Raw genomic sequence first — 25,699 nt, forward strand, 5'->3', positions numbered from 1 at the left:
TTTTTCTGTCTGCTTTATTCATGACAAATTATTGGGGTTTTTTTATCAGAAATGGTAATGCTTTAAATACCACTTGTTTGTGATACTCTGCTGTAGCTAAATTATCAAACAAATAAAATGGACATCTAAAGGTGGATCACTTACTGATGATGGTAGTAGAAAAATAACATGCCCTTTACCCTTGTATATATTTTTCTTGGAGGGTCCCAGAAAGTTCAGCTTCCATCCAACCTGCGCTTCCCACAGCTGAACAGCTGCTTTCTGCCGGCTTTCAAGAACAGCTTTATGTGCTGAGCTTTGCTTTATACTTTAGTGTAGAGATTTTAATGCGTACATGTCCTTAAAAGTGTTTTTGTGGTGGTTTTGTTTTTTTTTTTTTCCCCAATAGCTTGGCAGACAGTGCTGCACTACTTTATTATACTTGTAGTTTCAATGAGAATGTTCTCCAAAGGCTGGTGGCTCCAGCTGATCCGCCGAATGCTGAGCATGGAGTTGGAATTGAGCAGCACGGGGGAGGGCTGGGTTTGCCGCAGCCAGCGGCCGGGCACCGCTTACGGCGTGTTGCTTCATCAGCACGAAACTATTAGCAAATTCTTGCAGTCTCAGCTATAATGTACTGCTAATTGGTTTGCTTTATTGCATAGGGTAGTCAAAAAAGCTTGGAATGTTTTACTAATTTTAAGTAGCATAACATTCCTCTTAATGAAGTTTGACAGCATTTTCTAAACTCCCTCACATTGTAGAACAGGAATACCATAAATGCATTCCTGTGTACTAAGTGCTGGTAATTTATTTGTGTCTTTTCCTAAAGGAAGTTTTCTTACATGAAGGCTTTTGACATAATTTCTAATGTATTATATAAAATGGATTCCTGGCAATAAAAGCATCTGTATAATTAGTCCATTTTAATGTACTCTCTTAATTTTTTTCCAAAGTTTTGTATTTGTCAGAAGACTCTGTAAATCTTACTGCAGTCCCCCCCCAACTTTTGCGACTTGTTTTTTTTAAATTACCCCCCACCTCCAGTATTTTAGGACGTGCTTTGTAAGCTGGGGTACGCAATGCCCAGGGGGTTAGTGTGGCCTCTTTCACTTGAACCATCAGCAGTATGTTTCAGAAAGAATTAGTGCCAGATACCTGAATCTGACTTTTTCTTTTTCCTTTCTGCCTTTTGCTTTAGAGGCAGTATTAATTTTTTTTATGGTAGTTTAATAACTTATTCATTTTACTGATAAATTGGAATGGATCTCTGCTATCTAGGGATTGGGACAATTTTCATTTTTAGTTGTCAGCTGTGAAAAATGGTATTGCATGGCAGAAAGCCAATTCAATTATGTCAGTTTATTTTACTACTTTTAGTAATTTGTGAAACTGGTCACGGTCTTAAAATCATGGGAGAAGCAGGAAGGGTCACTGTTTCCCCATTTCCCACCCTGGTAGCGGGCAGACTGCATGGACGTGGTGAAGAGCGCAGCTTCCTATTTTTATTGCAGGGTCTGGTTCACTTACAGCTGTGTTGGCTCATTTCTCTCTTACATCTGAGGGTCTTATCTCGCTCCTGGAGCCAGACTTCCAGAGAGATTTTTTACAGCCTTAATCCAGCAGTGCTGCTCATAGTCAGGATGGCTCTAGTTTGGATGCAGTACCATACGTGGGAAGAGCAGACGCCATCCTTATCATCAGTGCATCTTCAGCAGACCCTGTCTGGGTTGGTCTGACTGTGAGACCGCAGGCCTTTGGAGATGGAGCTTTTACTTGAAATATCAAAATATTTGACACCCCCCCTTATTTCTGGCAGGCTGTACTACTTCGTTTCAGCTCTTCAGAAGAGGTCTTTCATCCCATGAAAACTTTGCTTGAGAAGGACCTGCAAACAAGAAGGGGGTTTTCTGTTAAACATTTAATTATGATTAGTTGTTGATACTTGTCTGAAGGAACAAAATCAGCACAGAAAGCTGGAATAAGTTTTTGGGTTTTTTTTTCTTACACTTTTGTGTGCTGTTACTTACACAGTTGGCTTCCACAGCAAATAGCATTTTATCTTGAACAGATAGATGGTTCCAAGCCTTTATGTGAGAAATTTCAACTTAGTATGCCAAATGTTATGTAGCGGGGTAATTTCTTTTGTTTTCAAGTTATCCAAGAACTCAAAGATATCACAGTCAGGGATAACTGTAACTAATTTCATAGTCCAATTTATACTGAAAGTTGTAGAAAAAGTGACAGTGAAACAGGAAATATTTCTGTTGACCATGTTAATTGTCAGTCCAATCTATAAATGTTTTCACTGCAATATACCTCCCTAAAATGAGTGCTTAAAAAAATAAATCCTGAACTGTGTTGTGAGGAACTTGGCTGGCATGCTGTGCTGCTTAACCTGCCTGTGTTTCAGTTTTCGTACCAGTGTACAGTTGGAATTACTGAAGTGGTGCTATTTCCTATTAAGTAGATCTGGGGAGTCAGAAAATAAAACATACATTTTATTTTGATTACTGAAAGCTTGATGAGATGCCAGTTCTCAAAGCACCTACTTTCTTATTTAAAATCTGGTAGCCTTTTTATGGAGTGGACCTGTGACCTCTTAATTCTCATGGTGCTTGACCACTAATCTGTAAGGCTGCCTGTTCAACAGTAGTCATACTAGCCTGGCAGGGGAGATACTTTTCAGTGTTTTGTTTAGTGGTTTTTTTTTTAAAATCTTTGTTATGATTTTTAGTAGAATGTTAAGGTTTGATTTTTTTTTTTTTTTAACTTGAATTACTCAATAGTTCACATAGGACATAAGGGACCATTAGAACCTGTACTGGCATCTCTTTTGTAACACATACCAGTGAACTTCATAAAACAGTTTTCTGTGTGAAACCTGTAACTGTTGTGTTTAAGGAAGATTGTTGGAGGGAGGGAGATACTTGAATTTAGTTTTGGCTTTTGAGGGTGAATAGCTGTGCTATCTGGGGATAGGCTTAATCTGTTGTTGAGGAACCCGTTTATTATTATTGTTTGTATATTCTGGCATACAATTTTTTTTATAAAAAGGTGAGTTTCTAGACCGTGTGATGCTGCCTTAGTCCCTTCACCAATTATTTAAGATACGATAGACATGCTATAGGCTATATGCTCTGATGCCGTTTTGTGGTTCTTTCTCAATTATTGTAGCACAGATTTTTATTTTTTTTATCCTAATGGCCACACTGAAATTATATTAAAACTGCAAAAATTAAAACTAACTGCTTCTGAATAAATCAATATTGAAGTTTAGACTGCACTGCAGTTACCCAGAAACTTAAAAAAAGCCCTAAAGCCCAGTCCACTTAGTTTGCAAGACCTCTATTTTGTATTACAAAATCCAGCTTGTTTCGTCATTTGCTTACTTGCAACTTCTTAGGGAAGACAAGTGACTTTAAGTTTCCTGTCAGTGCTGCAGCTGTGAAAGCAAACCAGGGGGACATGGCCACAGGTCTCAGTAAAACTGCTCTTCATTAAACGTGTGGGGTTTGCCATCTAACTCGTAACTTTTTTTTTTTTTTTCCAAAATTGTACCTGGGAATTGACTTAGCAGCTCCATTTCTGAGGGCTGTGAAGTGATAATTCATAGTCAAGGAAGAATAATTGAAGCACAACCTTTTTCAGTTGTCTGACACATCTCAGGATATTGCTTGGGTGACTCAAATTCTGTGCTGGAAAGCTTTTTAGTATAGAGATGGTTTCACTGCCTTTGTGATCATCTCCAAACACAGAAGTGGGTTTGTCCATTGTTGAATTTACCTGCTCTGAAAAATCTATGTATTAATCCCACAAAGTATAACACTGTGTATATTTTCCCATCTGGTTTGGTTTGCATCTTACTAATATTTTGGGTTAACCAGTGAGCAGGACAGAAGTCAATATGGGGTTAACATGACTGAGTGAGTGAATGGGGGCATGTCCTTATTTTTCTGAAATCTAAGCAGCTTGATTCTCCAAAACTCATCTCTTGGATCTGTGGGAATGTCTGAAATTGGAAGCATGACTAGATCTGGTGGAAACTTCTTACTTTATCCATGTCAATTTTGCTACAGGTTGAAGAAAATTGTCCTCAGCTGTTTTATTGGGGGGGAAATCTTCCCTTTCCTTACTGGTATGTTTCTGAATGTTTTATAACTCTTCCGGGTTCTAACTAAGTGTCGATATACTCTGGAGGTGTGCAGAGGAGAGGCAAATATAGCATCTTGTCTTGCTATTAAGATATTCCCACCATACCTGACCTAGGTTTTTCTACTAAAAATTATATTAGTAATATGGTTTTGTCTTTAATTTTGCAAGAAATTACTATAAGCACTCTGAACAATGTACCGTTCCTGTTTTTCTTAAAGAAAAATAAAATTTGACAGACATAGCAGTCCAACATAGCTAAGACTATATGTTAGTCCTTTGCCTTACTACACTTTCTAATCCATTCATTTGATGACAGCTGTGGCAAAAGTATCCCTTTTCTTTCTAATTCTGTAAGGTGATATATTAGATGCAGAGTGATAGGCATTCTTTTGTGCTTGTCCACGCACACTGGTGGAAGACCTTTAGCTGTGCCAGAGCTGGTGAATGCCTCGCTGGTAAGTGGGCAACTCACACCCTAGTCTGTGCAACAGGTGAGTTCCCTAGATGTGCTTATTTTGCAGTTACCTTGGTTTACCTGTTGCCTGAGATAGTTATTACAAGTAAAGTTATCATCAAGTTTTATCTTGTAGGTGCATCAGCCATTAGTATGATACCCTTTTCCCTGTGGTTGGAAGGGATTGGATGGCTCTAAGGAAAATATTTTATTGTATATTGTATATATAAAGTATTGCATGTATTGTATTTTATGTTAAAATAGTTTTTCTCAAAAACTAATACTAACAAAACCACTTTTTCAGAGATCAGTTTTTTCATTCCAAGTGGAGGATTTAAGCTAGTGAACAAAATTGTGTTTCTCTCTTCACTCTTATCATTCATACATAGTGCTAGTGTGCCCTGTACTCTGAGGTGATGGGAAGAGCTGTCCTTACTCAGCCTAAAAATCTTTGTTATTCTCTGTCTGGCCTCTTCGCCTTCAGTTATGTTCTTTAATGCTGTCATCACTGTGGTACTGTGTTGATTGTTCTTATAGGCTGTTCATTTTTCTTATGAAAAAACAAGGACTTAAGCCCAACATCTCAGTAGTGCATCCTTGTACAATAAAACAGCTTCTTACTGTACATTTTTAATAGCTTGCTCCATTTGTTTTTGACTTCAGGTGCGAATGTGCTGCTTTTCAGGATGGGGGCTGGGAGCGCGTGAAGCTATACGAAACCTTGTGAGAGTAAGAAAACAGAAGAACTCTAACGTGGTTGTTACTGTACAGGGACAGAAGCAAGAATACCAAAAGAGCTACCAAAAGTTATTGACTAACCTGCACTTAAACCTTCAAGGAAAGTTCCCTATTTTCCTGACCAGGCTGTTGCATGGTTTCATTCCTTATACCTTGCTTCTCTCTATACATAAGTAACATTTTTTTTTCCATTTAACCAGGTTTTTTCACTGTCCCTGGCAGAAATAGACAACTCTCTACTTAGTATTGTCTCTCTAACTGATTGCTTTTTAGATGTTTGAAGATAATTACTTCTCCCAGCCACCTTTGGGGTTTAATGATGCAGCGAAACCTCCCTAAGAGCTAACAGGTTCTGAAAGAGAAGGTCCTGCTCTCCTGTCTCCTCAGTCAGGCACTTCAAAGGCATCTCTGACTGACCTTGCAGTGACCTGCAAACACCTAAAGGGTGTAAATATGGGGGGGATTTGTTTGGTTTTTTTTTTGTTTTTAAAGTCTCAATGGGGTTAATTTACTGCCATTCTAGTTTCTTCCATGAGCTTGCTGCAGGGTCACATCAGCATCGCGGGGGCGGAGGGGAAGGGAGATGGGGTTGCTCCTCTTGGTAGCGAGTGGACAGTAGACCAGCTTAGCTATATCTTAAAACTGTATCAGTAGTCTTTTATTTTGTGAAATAAATTTGCATTTTCTTGTTTTCTAAACATTGAGTTGTTGGCTGAGTCCTTTGAACTGTATGCTTTATTAACTTGGTGATGAACTGAATTAGCAAAAGCGTTTGCTGAACTTTTGGTATGAGCAGAAGCGTCAATGTGGCTTCTGCCTTTCTGCATAAAGGAAATTCTTTGCTTATATGCATGGGGAGTTAGGGTAACTAACTGATTTAAAACGGCAAATTACTTTTCTCTTGACTCCCCTTTCTGCTAAGATAAGAAAACCAGTTTTTGGAAAAGGAAAGAAGAAAAAAAGATATATATTTTTTAATAGTAGATACTCTGATGTGTTAAAAAGGATAGCTGTTGGAAAAACTTGCCTGAAATTAAAAATAAGGAAACAACCAAGCCTTTGCATGTACAGGCTTAAGAATAATTATATCCTGAGATTCATATTTCCCTCTGGCTTGACCCTGGCTTGATGCCAGGTGCCCACCAAAGCTGCTCTATTACTCCCCTCCTCAGCTGGACATGGGAGAGAAAATGTAACAAGAGGCTCATGGGTCGACGTAAGGACAGGGAGAGATCACTCACCAATTACTGTCACAGGCAAAACAGACTCGATTTGGGGAAATTAATTTAATTTATTACCAATCAAATCAGAGGAGGATAATGAGAAATAAACCCAAATCTTAAAAACACCTTCCCCCCACCCCTCCCTTGTTCCTGGGCTCACCTTCTCTCAACTTCACTCAACTTCTCTCCCTCCTCCCACCCCGAGCAGTGCAGGGGGACGGGGAATGGGGGCTGTGCTCAGTTCATCACACGTTGTCTCTGCTGCTCTGTCCTTCTCAGGGGGAGGACTCCTCACACTCTTCCCCTTCTCCAGAGTGGGGTCCCTCCCACGGGAGACAGTCCTCCATGAACTTCTCCAATGTGAGTCCTTTTCACAGGCCGCAGTTCTTCACAAACTGCTCCTGCGTGGATCTCTTCCACGGACTGCAGTCCTTCAGGAACAGACTGCTCCAGAGTGGGTCCCCCACAGGGTCACAAGTCCTGCCAGCAAACCTGCTGCAGCGTGGGCTACTCTCTTCACAGGTCCACCGATCCTGCCAGGAGCTTGCTCTAGTACAGGCTTCCCATGGGGTCATAGCCTTCTTCAGGCACATCCATCTGCTCCAGAGTGGGGTCTTCCATGGGCTGGACGTGGATATCTGCTCCACCATTAACCTCCATGGACTGCAGGGGGACAGCCTGCTTCGCTATGGTCTTCACCATGGGCTGCAGGGGAATCTCTGCTTTGGCACCTGATGCATCTCCCCCTTCTCCCTTCTTCTTTTTCTAGGCTTTGGGTGTATAATTTGATTTTTGGTTTGTAGAGGTATAGAGCTAGCATGACAGTATTTAAAAAGTAGTTCTTCAAATCATATATTTTTGGAATTGTAAAGCCAGTCAGGATCCCTAGAACGTACTTTTCAGGTGTTGCTCTCAGTTTATAAATTGGGCACTACTGAAACTTGTTTCTCAGGTTTTTAATATACTGTTTATGGAAGTTAATGTGAATAGCTACACTGGCTGTTTTCTGAAGGGATTACCTGTTTCTTCCCAAGCAGTACATTCTAATCCAGGAAACTGCCCACTGGATATTTGGGGTGCACACGTAGTGCAGTACCTTGGGAATAGTAGTTGCAAATAATAAACCTAGGGAAAGCTCTGAGAAGCAGATGTGGAGGGTAGCAGCTGCCCATTAAACGGTGTGAAGTACAGCTGCCTGGCTGCTCAGGAAAGGATGGAGCCTACCGCTCGCACAACAGAATATATTCTTGTTAATATATTAGTAAGGCAAGTCAACAGAAATTATTCTGGTATCTGATTTTGTACTACACCATGCTTGTTTCCTAGGCCGGTTAGCTGTGTTACTCACTGGGGTTTGCCTTCTTAATTTACTGTTTCCAGTATACCAGTAAGTATACTGATACATTGGCATTTTCCATACTGTTTGAATACCGGTGGTGTTCTGCAGCTGCATAAGTTATTAAAAACTTGTAAACGTTGCAGTTCATAAGCTCAAGAAGATATTTTCAAGTTATTCTAACACCTAACAAAGAAACACTAGCATGACAAACGTTTGCAGAATTTGCTGCCACAAGCAACATTTAGTGAAGCAGAGTTTCACACAAGTGAAATCTGCTTTTACAGCAGAGTAAAAGGACAACAGCTGTAAATTGTGTGGGAGTTCTGCATTTGCTTGTCAAGTGTTTAGAATTAAAAACCCTTTCTGACAGAACACAGATTTGATGACTGCTGTGTTATAGAACTGTCTCTTGCAAATTGTTCTTTTCTCTATTTAAAAAAAACCCACCTTAATACTTGGTAAGTGAGCCAGTAATATACACATATATAGTTTTAAAATTCTTAATAGCTCTGGCTTTTTCCTTCTCTTTCAAGTAGTAGAATATTAGAACTTTTGTTCTGAGTCATGGGGTTTTGGTAACTTGCATGGTAGTAGTTAGACTTCATTCTGTTTGATCAAATGGTACTCGAGCTATCTTTCAGGCTTTTGAGCTTGCCTGGTAATACAACTTCAGTAGCTTTAGAGTAACTTGGGAATCTTATCGGAGGTGATGTTTACTTTCCCATCTTCACTTTCCATGGGTGCCCAGCTTTACACGGCTTTGTGTAAGCACTGAACCCTTAAAAAGACACTTAAATCCTATGGGATCTGTACTTTTGGAAATGTAAAGTGTAGAAAAAAACCCTGCTATTCAGTTTGAAATGACTTAATGTAATGGAAACTGTTTCTTCACCTTTAAGCTATTATGAGTTCAAATAACACCATTGCAACCCCACCTCCCCCATTACATATCATAGGAGCTAACATTTTAGATGTGCTGCGGTATTGTAATGGTGACAACATAGAAGTATTCCATGAAGATGTTAATGATCTGTCTTAAAAATTACTTTAACCTCTGTGAGGCAAATGAGATGTACAGTTATTCATTAAATCAGTTGAAACAGTAAATGGCTTGTTAAGTGAGGGTTCTCCAGTGCTCCTGAAACTCTACGAGAGTATTTTGCTGCATTGGTTATTCTGCTGTAACACTTCGCAAAACAACTGAAGAACTTGTGCTCTCATGATACTGCCCTTCCAAAAAGAAGTAGCTGTTGGCATATTACAGGACAGTTTTCCACTGGAGAAAGGAAGTTAGGTTTTTCTGCTGTTAGTGTATTTCATTTTTATTAAAAATAATCCTTGAGAGACATCACAAGTGATTTCCAACAGCTTTATCCTTCACAAATCTGCATTCAGACATGTACTGCGGGTTCCCTAGAGGTCAAGAATTGACAGCAGTTAAACTAAAACACAGAATAAACTTGGTCTTTCTGCTACTATTGTTGAAACATCCTTACTACAGAACCAACTTGATACCACGTTCATGAAGGTGGGAGGAAAAATAAATGTGTAAATCTACTACTACTACATGGCATGTCCAGGTTGTTCATGATGCCGGCTAAATTTCTGAAGTAGTTTACAGACACTAAATTATGTCTTTTGAAAGTATCACTGCTTTATACGGTAAAGTAGACAGAGTAAAAAAAGGAGTGAAGGAAATTTACTGGCTGACTTTTCAACATGATAAATTTGGCCATGCTTTCCTAATTGGGATAAGCTTTCTGTGTAAGCAAGTATGAAGTAAAGTGTTTCGTATGGTATTTAAACTTCTTACTATAGGAAAACCAGCTTTGTCTATATCCTTGGACAAAAGCTTTTTTATGGAAGGGAGAAGCTAGATTGTGCTAGTGGCAAAGTACAAGTACGGTAAACACTGTCATCTTTGTGCATGTTTTACAAAGGATCCCATTGTAAGATCTTATTTCCATTTTTTAAAATATTTGACATCACTGTTGCAATCCTTCGATCAATTATATGCTTTCTTTTATTGCTATAAACTTCCTAAGTTCATTTGTAATAGTTTTGCTGGCTGAGATGGTCATAAGCACTACAGAAACGTGAATGGGAACTCTTTAGAGTGTACAGGAAAAAAAGGTCTTCCATCAGTTTTCTTTGATCGGTCGCTTATGACGGATGATCTGGGAGGGCTGTCTCTGGTACTCAGAGACACAGGCACTGCTCCCTGCTGCAGCAGGCGAGGGCGTATCAGAGAGCCCTTCTGCTGCAGCCGCTCTCCTCTTCTCTTCGGAATTGCTTGTGCACGTGACAGAAGAAGCCACCTCTTCACTTTCCGTGCTGCAGGATTTTTGCAGTACAATTTAATGAATCATTGTCTTCATGAGTACGAAAATCATTTAAGTCACTTATTTTGGGCTACCAAGAAAAGGGAATGTATTTAGTTTGAAGCTTTTTGCTACACATGTAGTTTGTTTGTATGTTTTTTTTTTTCTTGATAAGGCATTACAATATCACCAGAAAGATTTATATTTTCATCCACTTTGGGAATTTTTTTTCTGTGTTATGGGAGAGCTAAAGCAGAAGGGAACTTAAATGGCTCAAATAACACAAGTGCTTTCTGGCAGAACATGATGTCCTATGTACTAAGACTCTGTTTCATAATCTAGTTTCATAAAACAAAATATTAATAGATGTATTTATATTAAAATGAATTGTATGTAAATATCTCCAGAAATAGAAGAAAGTAATAGCTCAGCCTGTAATTCAATGTAAGTAAAATGCAAAATTGACCGAAGGATAGAATTAGTGAAAGTAAATAAGATGCTTAATTTTACTGTTTTCAATCTGATGGAAAGTTATTGGCTAGTCATTAAAAAAAATTACTTTGAGTGGATCTGCTTAATTTTTAAGTGGGACATTTTAAACATTTAACTCTTGAATGGCCTTTGCTAGACAAATATATTTGAAGATTTGTATGGCATTATTTTAGTTCTGCATTGCTTTGCAATGTGATTTATTTTTTTCTTATCACTTTATAACAGCAAATCAACTGAATATGAGAACTTCAATGCAGTTAAATAAGTTTGCACTACTATAGCTTGCCTGAAATTCATAGTCATCTGTTAACAGGCTTATAATATTTACTGTCCTGTTTTTATGTGTTCCTTAGATGTACAGAGTGAATTATCCAGTTAAGTGTTAGGTTGGAGAAGGTTAGTGCATAAAAAATTGTTTGGGTTCCCATTTCAACTTGGCTTGTTAAATTGGTTCGCTGTCTTCACCTCTGAGGTAGTAGAGGACTTGCTGAAAAATCTCCCTCATGGATTTTTTTGGGTATTACTCTAATTTTTAAATATGCCTGCATATGTTAGAACGAAAGTATGATCCAGAACATGTTTGTAAAAACATAAGCCAAGAGCAGAAAGAGTAAGGAGGAGATGAGCTAATTATTCCAGTTGAAGCAGCCACTTGATGCACATGAAACTGTAGTGTTTTGAGATTTCTTTTGTATCATCATTCCTGTTGAATAAAGCTGGTATTGAAGTCCCAGGCCTTCCTAAAAGGACAGTGGCAATTCCTTGGCAAGAAGCTCGGTTGTTGAGGGAACTGGGATGCTTCGTTCCCTGTCTTGGGCTGCTGTGGGATGTGCCTCTTCTCCTTTCTTCAGTTCGCTGCTGGAAAGAACTGGTATTCTGTCGTTTTCCTTCAGTGTAGTGCTGTTCTTTTGCATGAGTATGGGCAATCTGTTGCTTGTAACTTTATAAAGAGTTTTAAGAGGATTTGCTTTTTTTTTCTGATTTTTTTTTTTTTTTCATGTTTAGCAGCTAGTTTCAGAATGCTGCTACTGAAATGGAAGCTTTTCATTTCAAGTTTATGACACAGAAAAGCTGCAAACAGAGGCAGGACAACTGAAGCAATGTATTTGTAAAGGAGGAAAAATCATGTGTGGTAGGTCATGTTTTGCAGGCTAGCATTGCAGTCCTTTAAGTGGTTGTTACGTTCTAGAAGTTTTTGTCTTGGATTTAAGTGCTGTGAAAGGAAAAAGGTAATTACCGGTTTCAAGGAAACTTTGTTTTCTGTCTTTTAATTGCTGGCATTCTCCCTGCAGTATGTTCTCATTGCACAAAAATAAACAAAAAGCATTTTTAAGTGGTGGCTAGGAAAGAGATCTGTAGTCCCTTTTTTCTCCTAGAACTGCAGTCTTACCCTGTTGGAGTGCTCTGAACATTTTTTTAAGTTCGTTTTAATTTTGAACACTTAAATACTGCTGTCTGAAAAAAGCTGTTTGTGTAAGGTAATGTTTAAATTTAAGGTATGATTTGAGAAGCTGATATGCATTTTGGTAATTGAAAGTACCTTGTGAAGTATAGTAAGTTTGCTTTTCATTGCACCGAGTTCAAGCGTTCAGAGGCCTGATAGCGTATCTGCAGCCTTTGTTGAAAATGTTGACTGTTCATTCATGAATGATTAACAGGTTGTTTTATTTAAAGGCACGTATCTGCTTCCTACAGTGTCAGTATAAAAACTGTGTTCTGAAAAAGCTGTACGCACAGCTTTTTTGTAAGCTGTGCGTACAGGCCCTGTTTGAAGAATGTTGTGTGTTGATCTCGGAAACTTTGTCCTGCCTGCATGAAACTCTCTTCCTTATCAATTTGCAAGGATTTAGTGCTAGCAGACTTTTCTGTGAGACTGAATTTAAATGCAGCAGACTTTTAAAGTATTAAAATATGGAGCATTACTGAGCTCGGGGAGAGGTCCTCATATTTGTAAGGTTGCGCTGGTGCTTAATGGGCTGTACAATTTTCATTCAAGTTGTAGAAGTATTTCTGCTTTCTAATTTTTCTTCATCATTTTTCTAGCAAGTCTTTCACTGTTCTTAGCAGGAGAAAACAACATGGAAAAAGTCTGAAATCCGTATCAAATAGCAAATTAATGTTGAAATGTTTTGAGTAGAAGGCATTTTGTGTATGCATGCATGGGCATGTTGAAGGACATGTTCTTGTGATTTCTGATAGTGAGAAGACAAGGAGTCTTTTTTGGTAGATTTAATTCCATGTTTATAAGCATTCAGAGCTTGTTAGTGTAAAAACAAAGCTCAGGGACTGAAGTTCTAACTGGATGTCCTCATGTACGTACAGAACTGTTTAGCGTTTAGCATATATTTGAGTTTCCCTTAACTGGGCATGTCTGGTTTTGGGAAAACAGCCATGGAAGCGGTCAGGAACTCTTTCAGTCTACGTAACGTTTTATTTATTCGATTTGCAGGTTGGTAATGAGTAGTGGGTTTGGTAGATGAACACAGTTAAATTAATATGCATTTTGGCTTGAAACTGTTAAAGGTTTTTGCAGAACGCAGCCTTGAACCTAGAACAGTCGCCTTCAAAGCACTGGCGAGGTGTGCAGGGCCCGGACACTCTCCGGGGCCGTCCGGTGGGTCCTGCCTCTCTGCGGGACTCTCCTTCCCAAGGCTGGCGGGAGGATTGACCTTCCTGCCAACGCTGATGGAGAAAGTACACTGAAGTCAATTTCAGGAAACTTTGAGCTTTCTGAAAGCTGTTTTTTCTCATCAGTAAATGAGACGTTCTTCACAAAATTAGCCTTGATAAGGTTGGGTGCTGTTGAACTCAGCATTATTGTAGACGCAACAATACACCTCCTTGCGTGGCTCGAGGTATGAGGAAGTATTATTCTATGTCATGTGGTTATTTAAAATAGTTCCTGATAAGAAAGTTGTATCCCTCAAAGACGTACTTACAAGCTAAGCTGTTGTAGTTAGACTGATGGCTTTGCATTTTTTTTATGCTTCGTTGAAAGCAGTAGCTTACCAGGTGCCTTTCAAAAATCTTGCATTTCTCCTAAAAAAAAAAAAATTGTCAGAGAGCACAACAGGGAATGAAAGTAGCTGGAGGCTTGGTTGGCAGGACGGTTAGCTGTCTTGTTTGTTGTTCAGGACAAAAGTTATGATTTTCCCTTGAAAACCAGAAATGGGTATATTGAATTTGAAAGTACTAAGCATACAGAAGAAAACCCCTCCTTACACTTTCATATCATGTTATTGTTTTAAACTGAACTAGCATGTGGCCTGAGTTACGCGGCAGTATGTTGGCTGTGAGCTCCCAGTATTGGCTCAGCGCATAAGTGTTCTGGAGTTGTTCTGGCTATAATGGTGAAACCATTGAAAATCTCAATGTGAAACCTCTGAGCCGTATTCCGATGTGTTGCTTGAAGAAAATGTTCTAAAAACTATATCAAGCATTCTGCGTTACAGCATTTCTATTTGGGAAGCACTTTTATTAATACATAGAACTGTTCTTTTAATAATGGCACTTCATTGCCTGAATTAAAACAAAACAAAAAAAAAAGCAGGCCAAACAGCAAAGCCGCCCTCTTGTCTTGTGTGGAAGAGCAGTTTCAGGAGGACGGGGGTGTTGTGCAAGCCACCGGCCTCCCCCCGCAGCAGCCGGGGTGCACGATGGTGCTGCTTTTGCCACTTCCTGGAAACAGAGGAAGAACCTGAAGGCTTGTGCATCCCCCGGCGCAGGTGTATGGTGTTGCTTCAAATGACAAGCCATTAAAAAAAAAAAACAAAAAAAAAAAAACCAACCCCCCCCCACCTGCTGCAGTCTTGAATGAGGAGACCTTGGACAGGCTTTGATCAACACCTGGAAGTTGATCAGGGTCACTCTCCCACCATCCCGGGGAATCGGGGTTCGTCCCTGAAGACAGAGGGGTGATGCTTTGTTCACACCAGCATGCTTTAATGCTGTTAGTGCTCTCAAGAGCATCTTTACCAAAACCAGCCATTTGAACCCCTTTAAAAAAAAAAAAAGGAAAGGGAGAGACTTGGATAGTAGAAAAATAGTCTTTTACTGTTCATCAAGTTTTGTAACAGATTTTTTTTTTTCCCCTTTGAATTAGGTAGAGGATGATACTAATTGGTTTTGGCTCTCTGATTTTGTCAGTGCTGCAATTTTTTTTCCCCCCATTGTGGTTTGCCTAAAACACACAGTACTTGCTATATCTAGTAATCTGTGTTTTTTCTTTTAAAGGTGCACAAAACAAGTCCATGCCTGTTTTAATCTCATTAAGTTCCTCTCTAGCTATTTCCCCTTTTGGTTGTGGATATTGCCCATATTTGGTTCTAGCTGTGGTGCAATCAGTTTATATCTGATTGTGTGGTACGATATGCTGTCTTGCCTGAGCAAACCCCGATAATTTATGATTAGATGTGGCCTAGATTAGCAGCTTATGATTTTAATGTTTAAAAGTACATTATAAAAGATCTTTTATGTAATGCAATATGTTATTTTTTCCTGTGAAAGATGTAACGAGGCATAAGGACTTGCCTGCAGCAAAGCTCTGAATTAAAACCAAGTAGGGGGCAGGGATGGTATAAATTATATAGTTCCTTCATTTAGAATGCCTAAATAATGTGCCTTCAAATACAGAGATGGCAGTGCATTACCACGAAACTACTCAATTTGATTTAATAACAAGCTGCTTTCACAATTTCATAATCACAGCTCTTGTGAAAACAGGTGCTTTTATATTCTGCATAGTGTGTTTTATATACTTGTATTTACTTTAAAAATTGAACATCTGAAAGTGCATTTCTCTCCTAAACACATCGGTGGCTTATTTGAAAGTACTTATGCTTTCAGTGAGTGCCATGGACTTTTAACCGTGCTTTCTGCTGGCCTTCATGTTAGCAAACTCTTTATTAATGAGAAATTGTCATTAGTGTTTTGCTTTCTTGTAGATATTTATTGTTTTACTTCTGTGCATGTATGTGAATAAAGTTAGGTGGATAAGAATATCCACTTAATTTCTATAAGAAGGGTGTGGTGATGAGAACACTTGGTGATATTACTTAAAATATTTTTAAATAAGCATCTGTTTGGAAAGGCATACAGGTAAACCATCCAGGTGGTTTCCAGAGTTTCTTAGTCAGAATGTTGTGCTCGTCTTTCCAACTGAACCATCTCTTTAGATCTTGCTGAGAAGAGAAGAATGCTCCTTTACATTCACAATCATCTGTATTAGCAGGGGGGTGAAAGATTGGGGAACTGTCTTTGCCTAACAAGTGGCATCTCAGAAATGCTACGTTTTGTCTTGAACCAGATTACATTGCTTACGGTTCCTGAGCAATACTTCAACTGTAAAGCCGAAGTTTTTCGACAAGGCAAGCATATAATTATTTTGATGATGATGCCAGTGTATTTCAAATCCAGTGTAAGACCTAATTATCAGCTGTCATCTGGAGAAATGCTGAAAAATTGTTCCAGGGTTAAATAAATATAGCTTGTGATATTTACCTTATAGTTAACAATCTAGTGTTTTCATGCCCCAACATCTTGTGGCTGTCCTTTGTGCTTTTGTACTTAACAAAAAAGGGAGTTTGTTGGTTTGTTTTACTACTGTAATATGTTCTGATTTGTAAGGGAGCATTCTAAAATTCATGTGCTCTTTAACAATACATTTCTTTTCTCAATAGCCAACTACTCCACCAAGCCAAGGGAGGCCTGATTCACCAGTTTATGCTAATTTACAAGAACTGAAAATATCTCAGTCTGCACTTCCACCACTACCTACAAGTGCTCCAGTCCAAATAAATGGGGAATGGGAAACCCATAAAGATACGACAGGACGCTGTTATTACTACAACCGAGGATCACAGGAACGAACCTGGAAACCTCCGCGGTGGGCCCGAGATGCAAGCATTAATAAAGGGGATTCCCAGAGCCATGCAGATCATGAGGTAGTTCCTTCTGAGATCACAAGCAATGAGACTGTAATGCATATGAATGCTGTTTTGCTATGGAATTTGGTATCACTGAGTTTCGAGGTGTCAAGGAGTGTCTTCGTTTGTCTCTTTGGTCATGTGTCGTGGTATAAAGAAGTAAACAATTTAGCTTTTCAGTTGCTTTAGCGTACCAGAAATGCGTACATGAACCGTGTACGAGAGTAGTAAGTTGTAAAAATGCCTTACAGTCCCTCAGCAGGTATTGCAGCTTTTCTTTTAAAGGTAAAGGAAAACTAAGATATTCTGAAACTAATAGCACTATAAATGACAGTAGAACAAGACAACCATCATAACTTCTCTTACATGGAGTGTGTTCTCTTTCTCAGTGTATTTGGCATATTTTGGGGGCAGAAGAGGAGGAAAAAGGGGAGAGTGTGACAGTGCTTCTAGAGGCAGGATTTATGGGGATGCAATGAAAAAGGCAAGGGAAATTATTTTATCAATATTACTTAAATACACAGTTAAAAAAAGGCAGGAGATATACAGGTGTTTGCTACTGCTTGGTTAGCACTGTAGCAGTAAATTTAAATATGAGATATTTTTCTTATAGAGGAAATATTTTCAAAGAGAGGAATTAAGATGGATTTAGATATTAAGATGCATGTCGAGAACTCCAGAGTTCTGGAGTCAAAACCAGACTTAATGGAGTTCCATAGCACCTTCTACCCACATGAAAAATACTGACATAATTGAAGTTTCTATCAAATTAAAATATACTGCTTTTTTTTTTACTTAGATTTATACATACTATTAATAATTCTATATATTCTGTGATGCTTTTAAAAGGGGCATATGTGACTGTTCAAAGTCAAATTTTATTTAATTCATGAATTCTTAAAGCGGTGGGATAATCATAGTGAATATAAAAAGCAAGTTTAGCTGGATAACTTGTTGCAGCATTTTATTTAACCATTTGCTTAGGCGATTTGAATTTACACACTTGTGAATGATTTTTGTGTGGAGCCTTGGATAGCTGTAGAACAAACTAGGAGAAAGGACAGTTAAAGGAGCAATATTTTGTTATCAAACTGTGTTAATTTTGAGAAAATACTTTTCTTCATTCTGTGAATGATATTATAGAGAACTGAAGATGAGAACATTAAAATTACCATGCTAGAAGCTCTGCCTAGCTGATTGTCTAGGTCCAAGGGTAGCAAATGCTGATGGGAGGAGGAAATCCACCCCAGCTCTTAGCAATTGGCTATGTGAGCTTTTGAATAGATTACATTCAGGCCATAAGCAATATTCTGTAAATATATCAATGGATTTTTTTCATTATGCAAGCCTTTTGCTTTTGTAAAACTTTCTGGCAAAGCTGTGCTGCAGACCTTGTTTAGGAGAGGTGAAGCTTACCGTGAAGTTCTTTACAGAATCACAGGATGGTCAGGGTGAAAGGGATCTCTGGAGATCATCTAGTCCAACCCCCCCTGCCAGAGCAGGGTCACCTACAGCAGGTTGCACAGGATGGCGTCCGGGCAGGTTTGGGATGACTCCAGTGTGGGAGACTCCACAGTGCTCCACTACCCTCAGAGTAAAGAAGTTCCTTCTCATGTTAAGATGGAACTTCCTATGCTCAAGTTTGTGTTAAAAGATGATTTGGGACAATACTGAGGTGCAGATATATTCTGTTCAGCTGGTCACTAAGGAGAGCCAGACAGTGGTGTGTGTTTATCTGAACTGCTGTGGTTCAGATAAAGCGAAGAAATAGCTGGGAGATGGATATTACTGTTGAAATATGCTTAAAATAATGCTCTTGTGTTCAAACAGTACTTAGGTTAATCAGTTTCCTGGTTGGAAGAAAAAGCAAACATTTATCAAGAAATCTTCCACATATTTCACTTTTTTAACCCCTTCCAAATATGTGTAGTTTAGGTGGATCTCCTCCTGAGCTATTACATTGTTTAGTTTTAATTGTGGGCTGCTCAGAAATGTTAGATTGCTGGGAGCCATGTTGTAGCAGTTTACCTCTGGGATGTTAGTGCCAGAAACAGGCGAGAAAACAAAAAGGGACCCTCTCATTGCCTTTGGCAATAGCCTTCATAGAAGCTGTGAAATCTGCAAGCATTTAAACAGCCACATTTTCTTACCACAGGCTAGTGGCAGCAACAGGTAAACTGGTGAAATATTTGTGGCTCTTGCTTTGGTATCTCTGAGGATGGTCTATTAATTTCTTATTGGTTGTCCTTTTGCTGGATAGGACCCTGGTTTTAGTCTGGATAAGGTCATTGCTTTTTTTTGAGTAGTAACTCTCCTTGTACTAAGTGTAGCTGGTTTTCTGTTGTCATTGTTCTTCCTTTTCTTTGGAAGAACGTTCTTCCTTTTCTTTCTCCCTCCCCAGCTGCAAATGATCCCTCTGACTCTCATTCATACATCCGTGCCATGACTTCAGCACGTGGTTGCATGTTCAGAAAGCTTGATTTTCTTAAATTTTGTTATTGCCTATAACTTACTTCAGCTCAGCTCTTCTGTTTATTTGTGGTGCACGAGGTATCACAGATTGGCCTTCAGACAGTTACATCTATCAAGTTTTAGTCTTTGTAAGACCAATGGATGATACATATTTTGATTAATTTTTAACTAGACACAAGTTTATATTTCCAGTAGCGCAAGTTGCTTAAGTAATTTGTGTCCTCTCTGACAGGGTTATCAAAGTTTGAGCCTAGGGAGGTATATGTTGCAAGGTCATGTCAATTCACTTTCCAGCAGTCATGTGATGATTTTGAAGCTGCCTTTCTTTTTTTTAATTCCTTTCTTTTCTGTTCTGCATTTGGGAGTGCACTTCACACTCCACTGTTCATGTTCACCTTTTTGTTTATGACCTCTGAGTACTTAAACCAAAATACTTGCAGTAATGGTTGAGATTTGAGGCTAAGCTACAGTAAAATATAGGACACCCCAAATTTTGTCTGATTATGAAGACTTAGAGCAAATATGTCTTAATAATTAGTAAAACAGGATTAATTTATTATAATGAAGTTAAGTTGGCTTTTACACACTAGTCTGAGTTATGCTTATTCCCTTCAGATTTAGTAATAAAAGAGCATATACAGGAAGGTTAAATGCTGGTTGTGTCTCTACCGGAGGAGCTTGTATCGTATTAGGTAGCAAAATGGCAAGGTGATGTAAAAATGACAACTGTGAATGATCATATATTCTAATATATGTGTAATATATTAGAACATGAAATAGCCTATAGTTGGTCCTAGAAATTTGTGATCAGGAAATTGAATTTAATTGCATAATTAGGAACAGGCAAAATTGTATTTAATTTATCAAAGAAGTTGGTAACAGATATGGCACAAAGAAGGCAGTCGTAGTTTATGGCAGTTATTTGGATGGGGTGAAGGGAAGCAATGAAGTCCTATTGACAAGCCCCTAGGAAAGTGTACAAGATTTTGGAATGAAAGATAAAATTTGTCAGAGGTAGTGACTTGTTAATATATTTGAGGAAGTGTTTAACAGTAACTGGGAGAAATCTGTCAGACAGGATGGTAAAAGGAATGAGATGTCATCATGTCGGAGAAAGCAAACCTCTAATACCTAGCTAAGACACCATAATATGAAGTAGAGACAACAAATTAACCAGCAAGCTGTAGAAAAGCAACAGGATTGTAATGAAAATAGGAATTGGTTTAAATTGAAAACTACATTTAAAGCATGTGGCCAAGATGCAATTTCATTCCCTGTTTTTTATTTCACAATAAACGAAGGGTAATAAAGGGATGCTAGCTTCTTTAATTACTCAGTATTCTTTCTTATTATTTTGATTTTTAGAAGTAGTAGTAACTTTCAAAACTAGACTGGTTAAGAGATAGAAGAGAGACTGTAACTGTTCCTTTTTTTTTATTAAATGCATGGTGATGAACTGGTTTCTGCCCTCGAGAATTTTCCATGTAAATGGAAAAAAGCCAAGAAAGATGGTGATATGGGGGACCTTTTCTGTAATTCCCATTTGTGTCACAGCAAGTTCTCAGAAGGTCTAAGGCTGCGCAGCTGTCTGCCTTAGATGGCTTTATTTAAATGTGGCATAGTGTAATTGGGGATGGGACTCTCAGAGAAAGTATGGACGGTACGTAAAAAGCATTCAGGCAGTTAATACTGAAAAAGTGTTGAAAGTTAAATTGAAGGGTGCTGAATGTGGTTTGGCTACTGTTCTCTAACCCCTGTTGATGCAGCTTTAGCTGTTGTTCATACTAGCTTAGGGACAAGGAATGCCTTGCCTTGGTAAACTTTGTAACAACTCAGGAATTTCATTTAAGTTTAAGTCTGCAAAGGCTAAATTCGTACTTTGTATGGTATGTGAGATTAGTTAAGCCTTGAAGCATTAAGACAGCCAGCTGAATATGAGCCAACATGTGCTCAGGTGGCCAAGAAGGCCAACAGCATCCTGACTTGTATCAGAAACAGTGTGGCCAGCAGGACTTGGGCAGTGATTGTCCCCCTGTACTTGGCACTGGTGAGGCCCCACCTCAAATACTGTGTTCAGTTTTGGGCCCCTCACTGCAAGAAGGACAGGGAGGTGCTGGAGCGTGTCCAGAGAAGGACAACGAAGCTGGCGAGGGGTCTGGAGGACAAGTCTGATGAGGAGCAGCTGAGGGAACTTGGATTGTTCCGCCTGGAGAAGAGGAGGCTGAGGGGAGACCTTATCGCTCTCTGCAGCTCCCTGAGAGGAGGTTGTAGCCAGGTGGGGGTCGGTCTCTTCTCCCACGTAACAGGCGATAGGACAAGAGGAAATGGCCTTATATTGTGCCAGGGGAGGTTTACATTGGATATTGGGAAAAATTTCTTCACAGAAAGGGTTGTCAAGCATTGGAACAGGCTGCCCAGGGCAGTGGTTGAGTCACCATCCCTGGAGGTGTTTAAAAGACCTGTAGATGTGGTGCTTAGAGACTTGGTTTAGTGGTGGATTTGGCAGTGTTAAGTTGATGGTTGGACTCGATGGTCTTAAGGGTCTTTTCCAACCTAAATGATTCTATGATTCTGTGACTATTATTATATGGGTGCCTTTACAGATGGACAAATCAACAGTCATTCTTACTGAACAACAGTGTTTTTTCCTGGAGAATATTAATTTTTAAGTCTTCTGTTTAGTTTTACGTATTTATAGTATTTCTTCAGTATCAGGAGTTGCTTGGAAGAGGCAAATACAAATGCATTATGTTATTAACAGGAATTATGACCGAATAGTAATAATAACAACGTCCAAAGTCTACTACTTTGATTGAACAAATGTCAATGCACTTAATATTTAACCATTAAAACATAATGGAAGCTTAAATGTGTATATATAGTATAGCTGTCTTACAAAACAGTATTTCAAATGGGGCCAGTAGCATTCTTATCAACTCCTTAGTCTTAACTCTTAAAGTGTAAAAATGGGACTGAAGACTTTTTTGCCTTGTTTTTGTTTAGAAACTGGCACTTCAGAATTTTGTGTTACTCCACGCGCAAGACAGGTAGCATTGTTTAATCCATAGCTTAGATGCTCACATTCTGTAGGCTGTAGAGGATACCTACATTTTGCATGTTGTTTTATTAATGACCCAAAAATTTCCTGTGGGTTTTGCTGTACTTGGTAAGCTGGTTTGTGTCAGCATAGGGAGTTTGTGTCGCACAAGTGGTAAGGTACTTAGAAAGGTAAGACCAAAACTCGATGTGATGATCATTTGGAAATGTCACTAAACACATAGTCTCTAAAAACACTGAATTTTAAAAACTGGTGAGTTTCTGATACCTGGATTTTTATTTTTTTTTTGTAAGATTTAAGCTTTTCAAGAGAGGTGTTTTCCTAGTTTAAAATTGAAATTCTGCATTTCTCCTGCTTTATAGTTTTCCTCAAAACCCTTATGTTTGTGTTATTGAACCTTAGTCAATATTTAACTATCATAATTTCTGAATAGCAGAAAGGCATAAGTGTTATGCCTCCTACTAGCCGAGCTTCCAAAATAGTGTGAAAGGTAATCTGCACTGAATTCCTCTGGAGACTGTGACATAGATTGTTGTGAGAGAGGAATGCAGGGAGATTTTATTTGTTTGTTTTGTTTGATCCATGGAATGGGTGCTTTGAATAATAACTGCAATATGTTAGCAAGTTGTATGAGGCAACAGAAACTGTTTTACATGTGTGTGCAAAATCTCTTTTCTACTTTACATGTCAGACTTGTTCCTTACATTATAACTCATGTCTGGCTTCAGAAAATAATCTTACACCTCAGCTAGCTGTGCTGATAGAAAGCCTTGCTTTGCATGGCTCATTGTCACACACATCAGAGTTGAAAAGAGGAGAGAGGAAATTCCTAATATTTTAGGATGCATTGCACAAGTACTGTGAAGTGCTGGGACCTAGAAAGGTGCGACTGGAGTTACAAATTGTCTTTATGATTATTGTGTTTCCAGATACTATTTGGGAAGGGAAGAAAAGGATTTAGGTATGGAAGTTAGGATGTTACCAGAAAACCAAGGTAGCAGGTCTCCCAATTTTTTTTGAGGCAATGCAGATTACTGAAGCTAACTCTGTTCTTCATTCAGTAATGTGAATTTGTGGGAATAAAATTTATATCAGCAAAAAAATCGGAGTTTAACTTTGAGTAGTTGAAATCTAGTATAGTAGAATTAAAAAACCCCAACTGTCAGTATAAACCAGTTGTTCTGAAAATACTTTGAATTGCCTAGCAAATATCAAATATTTCTGTACTGTGAAAATGCATCTCTTATTCTCTCATGTAAGATATAAAAATGTGAACTCCCTGAATTTATTACTATTCTCTTTCTAGTCAAATAATCTTTGATCTTTCAGATTTCAAAGTGCTTTCATTCTCAAAACTGCCTTGTATGTTTCTGACTACTTGTAGCATCTTTCATCAGAAGAAAACGACCACAGTTCTTGTTACAGCCAGTCAGATAGTCAGTATGGTTCTCCTCCAAAGGGTTGGTCAGAAGAGTTGGATGAACATGGTCAAACCTTATATACCAATGACTATACTAATGAAAAGGTACTTTTTCCTTCTTCTCATCACGTGTTCTAAATCTTTTCTACTAATTCGCTGTTAGAAATGCAGATTTCATCTCTAGAAGTGAAAAGCATACTGCAGCAGTATCTCCTTTTGTTTTTTAAATATGCACGAAACTTTAGCAACTGAACTGACCATTTTCCCCCTCTTTCTTTACTATCCAGAATAAGTTTTCTTATTTCCAGTTGGATATCAGATTGTATTAAATGAATGTATCACGTATAATTTTTTGAACACCCGCCTTCCCCCATCCTCTTGGTTACACTTCAGGAATGAACTTCATACCAATACTATGTTTTTCTTACTGTCTTTTAAGAGCTATTCTTATCTACATGGGCCTTCCAGATAGAATGGTTTCAAACTGAATATAATGCTGCTTTATCATTTTCATCCTTTACTTTACTAGAGATTTTCAGTACTGCTTTCGGATGTAAACAAACTTGTTTAAACTACAGCTGTATCAGCAGATTTATGTTCTATTCTAATTATCTAATTTCTACTGACAGTTTACTGTGATTCTGGGCATGTGATAAAAACTCTCTCATGTAGGATAAATGACAATATTTGTTTATATCTGTAAAGCAGTCCATTTTACTAATTGTTCACTAAAGTTGCTTTTTTTTTTTTTAACTTCAAAAGGTGTTCATTGAAACAGTAGTTTGTTTACTGTATTATAGCACCACCCCTTCTCCAGTTGGTGTATGCAAGGTTTTTTTTGAAAGAAGTTCTTAAATAATTGAGTTTTCTGTCAGTTTTGGAATTTTATCCTCCTTAATCTATTTTTGCTAAACATCTGTAGAGCACATACCTGTGTTTTGGCAAATATGCAAACTTTTTTTTTTTTAAATTGCACTGCGACTGATAGAAAACTGTGTTTCCTGTCATGAACAGTTTATTGGAAGGCAGTCCTGTGAAATCTGCTTGGCCCAAGAGCCTTCTTGTGAGTGTTTCTGTGCATATTTTTGTGAGATCTTCTTGTAGACTTTTATTCATGACAATTCTTTCCTTTCTGCATAACTAGTCATAGTTGTTGTAGTTTTACCCCCTTGATTGTGGGAGTTGTTTATAGAGGTTACAGAAATTATGTTATCTTCATCATGATTTATTTAGGAACTGCATCTCGTGTTCCTGTTGGCGTTTTAAAAACAGAGTTGTTCAACAACTGCAATTATCTTTTAAATGCTGGTTGGGCTTCTTGTATTTCTGTAGTTTTATGTATAAAACCCTTACACAGATCTGATGCAAAGAGTGTGCCTCAAACTGACACCATAATGTTGATGAGAGTGAGATATGCCATCTTAAAAAATCTGTTTCTCACCATCTCTTGTGTGATATTGCAGGGCTATTTTCTGAGGAGTTACAGACGGAAAAAACATTAGTGAACCCAATTCAGGAAGCTGAAAACTGTGTTGCTCTCGTTGGTAACTAACCTTGGTTAGTTAATGGAGGTTGTGCACTAGACACTGCTGAAGTGGATGGCACTTTATTAAAAATTAACTTTAAATCCCAAGTATCAGAGATTTACTATGTTATGACTGTCACTCTGATTACATTTCCTATCATCACGTTTCTTTCTACAGTGGATAAAACATGCAGATGAACAAGGCAGACCATACTACTACAGTGCTGATGGTTCCCGATCAGAATGGGAGTTACCCAAGGTGAGTGACCTAAAAAAGAAACTTTGACAACTTGGGGCTTTCCCCTTCTCCTCAAAAAATGTTCTATGGGACCTTTAATTCACAACGAGGGGACTTAAATACTGCACGTGGTTATTCCTTGCATTTTTGTGGAATTTCTGATTGTGAAGAGAAAAAAATATACTCAAGGGCATGAAAAATGGATGTATGTAACCATTCAGATGTCAAAGAAGATCTTGTATTTTTGCTGACATGAGCTTTTCATGCAAGGCTGCAGAATAATATCCGTGATTTTGCTGTGATAAAGAAAACCTCTATAGGAAAAAAGATTTATTTTTTTTTAACTACAAAATGTTCCCAA

General features: G+C 38.4%; 1 protein-coding gene across 1 annotated transcript in view; it reads left to right on the plus strand.

Annotated features, from left to right (window-relative positions):
• Positions 1 to 25,699, plus strand: part of ARHGAP12 (Rho GTPase activating protein 12) — a 74,597-nt gene that overhangs the window by 13,338 nt on the left and 35,560 nt on the right. Inside the window, exons 5-7 of the mRNA XM_009895108.1 lie at positions 16,380 to 16,643; positions 23,540 to 23,680; positions 25,279 to 25,359. Coding sequence (XP_009893410.1) covers positions 16,380 to 16,643; positions 23,540 to 23,680; positions 25,279 to 25,359 — 486 coding nt within the window. The remainder of the gene's footprint in view (positions 1 to 16,379; positions 16,644 to 23,539; positions 23,681 to 25,278; positions 25,360 to 25,699) is intronic.

Source organism: Charadrius vociferus, unplaced genomic scaffold (assembly GCF_000708025.1).
Source record: "Charadrius vociferus isolate BGI_N301 unplaced genomic scaffold, ASM70802v2 scaffold61, whole genome shotgun sequence".
Classification (NCBI taxonomy): Eukaryota; Metazoa; Chordata; class Aves; order Charadriiformes; family Charadriidae; genus Charadrius; species Charadrius vociferus.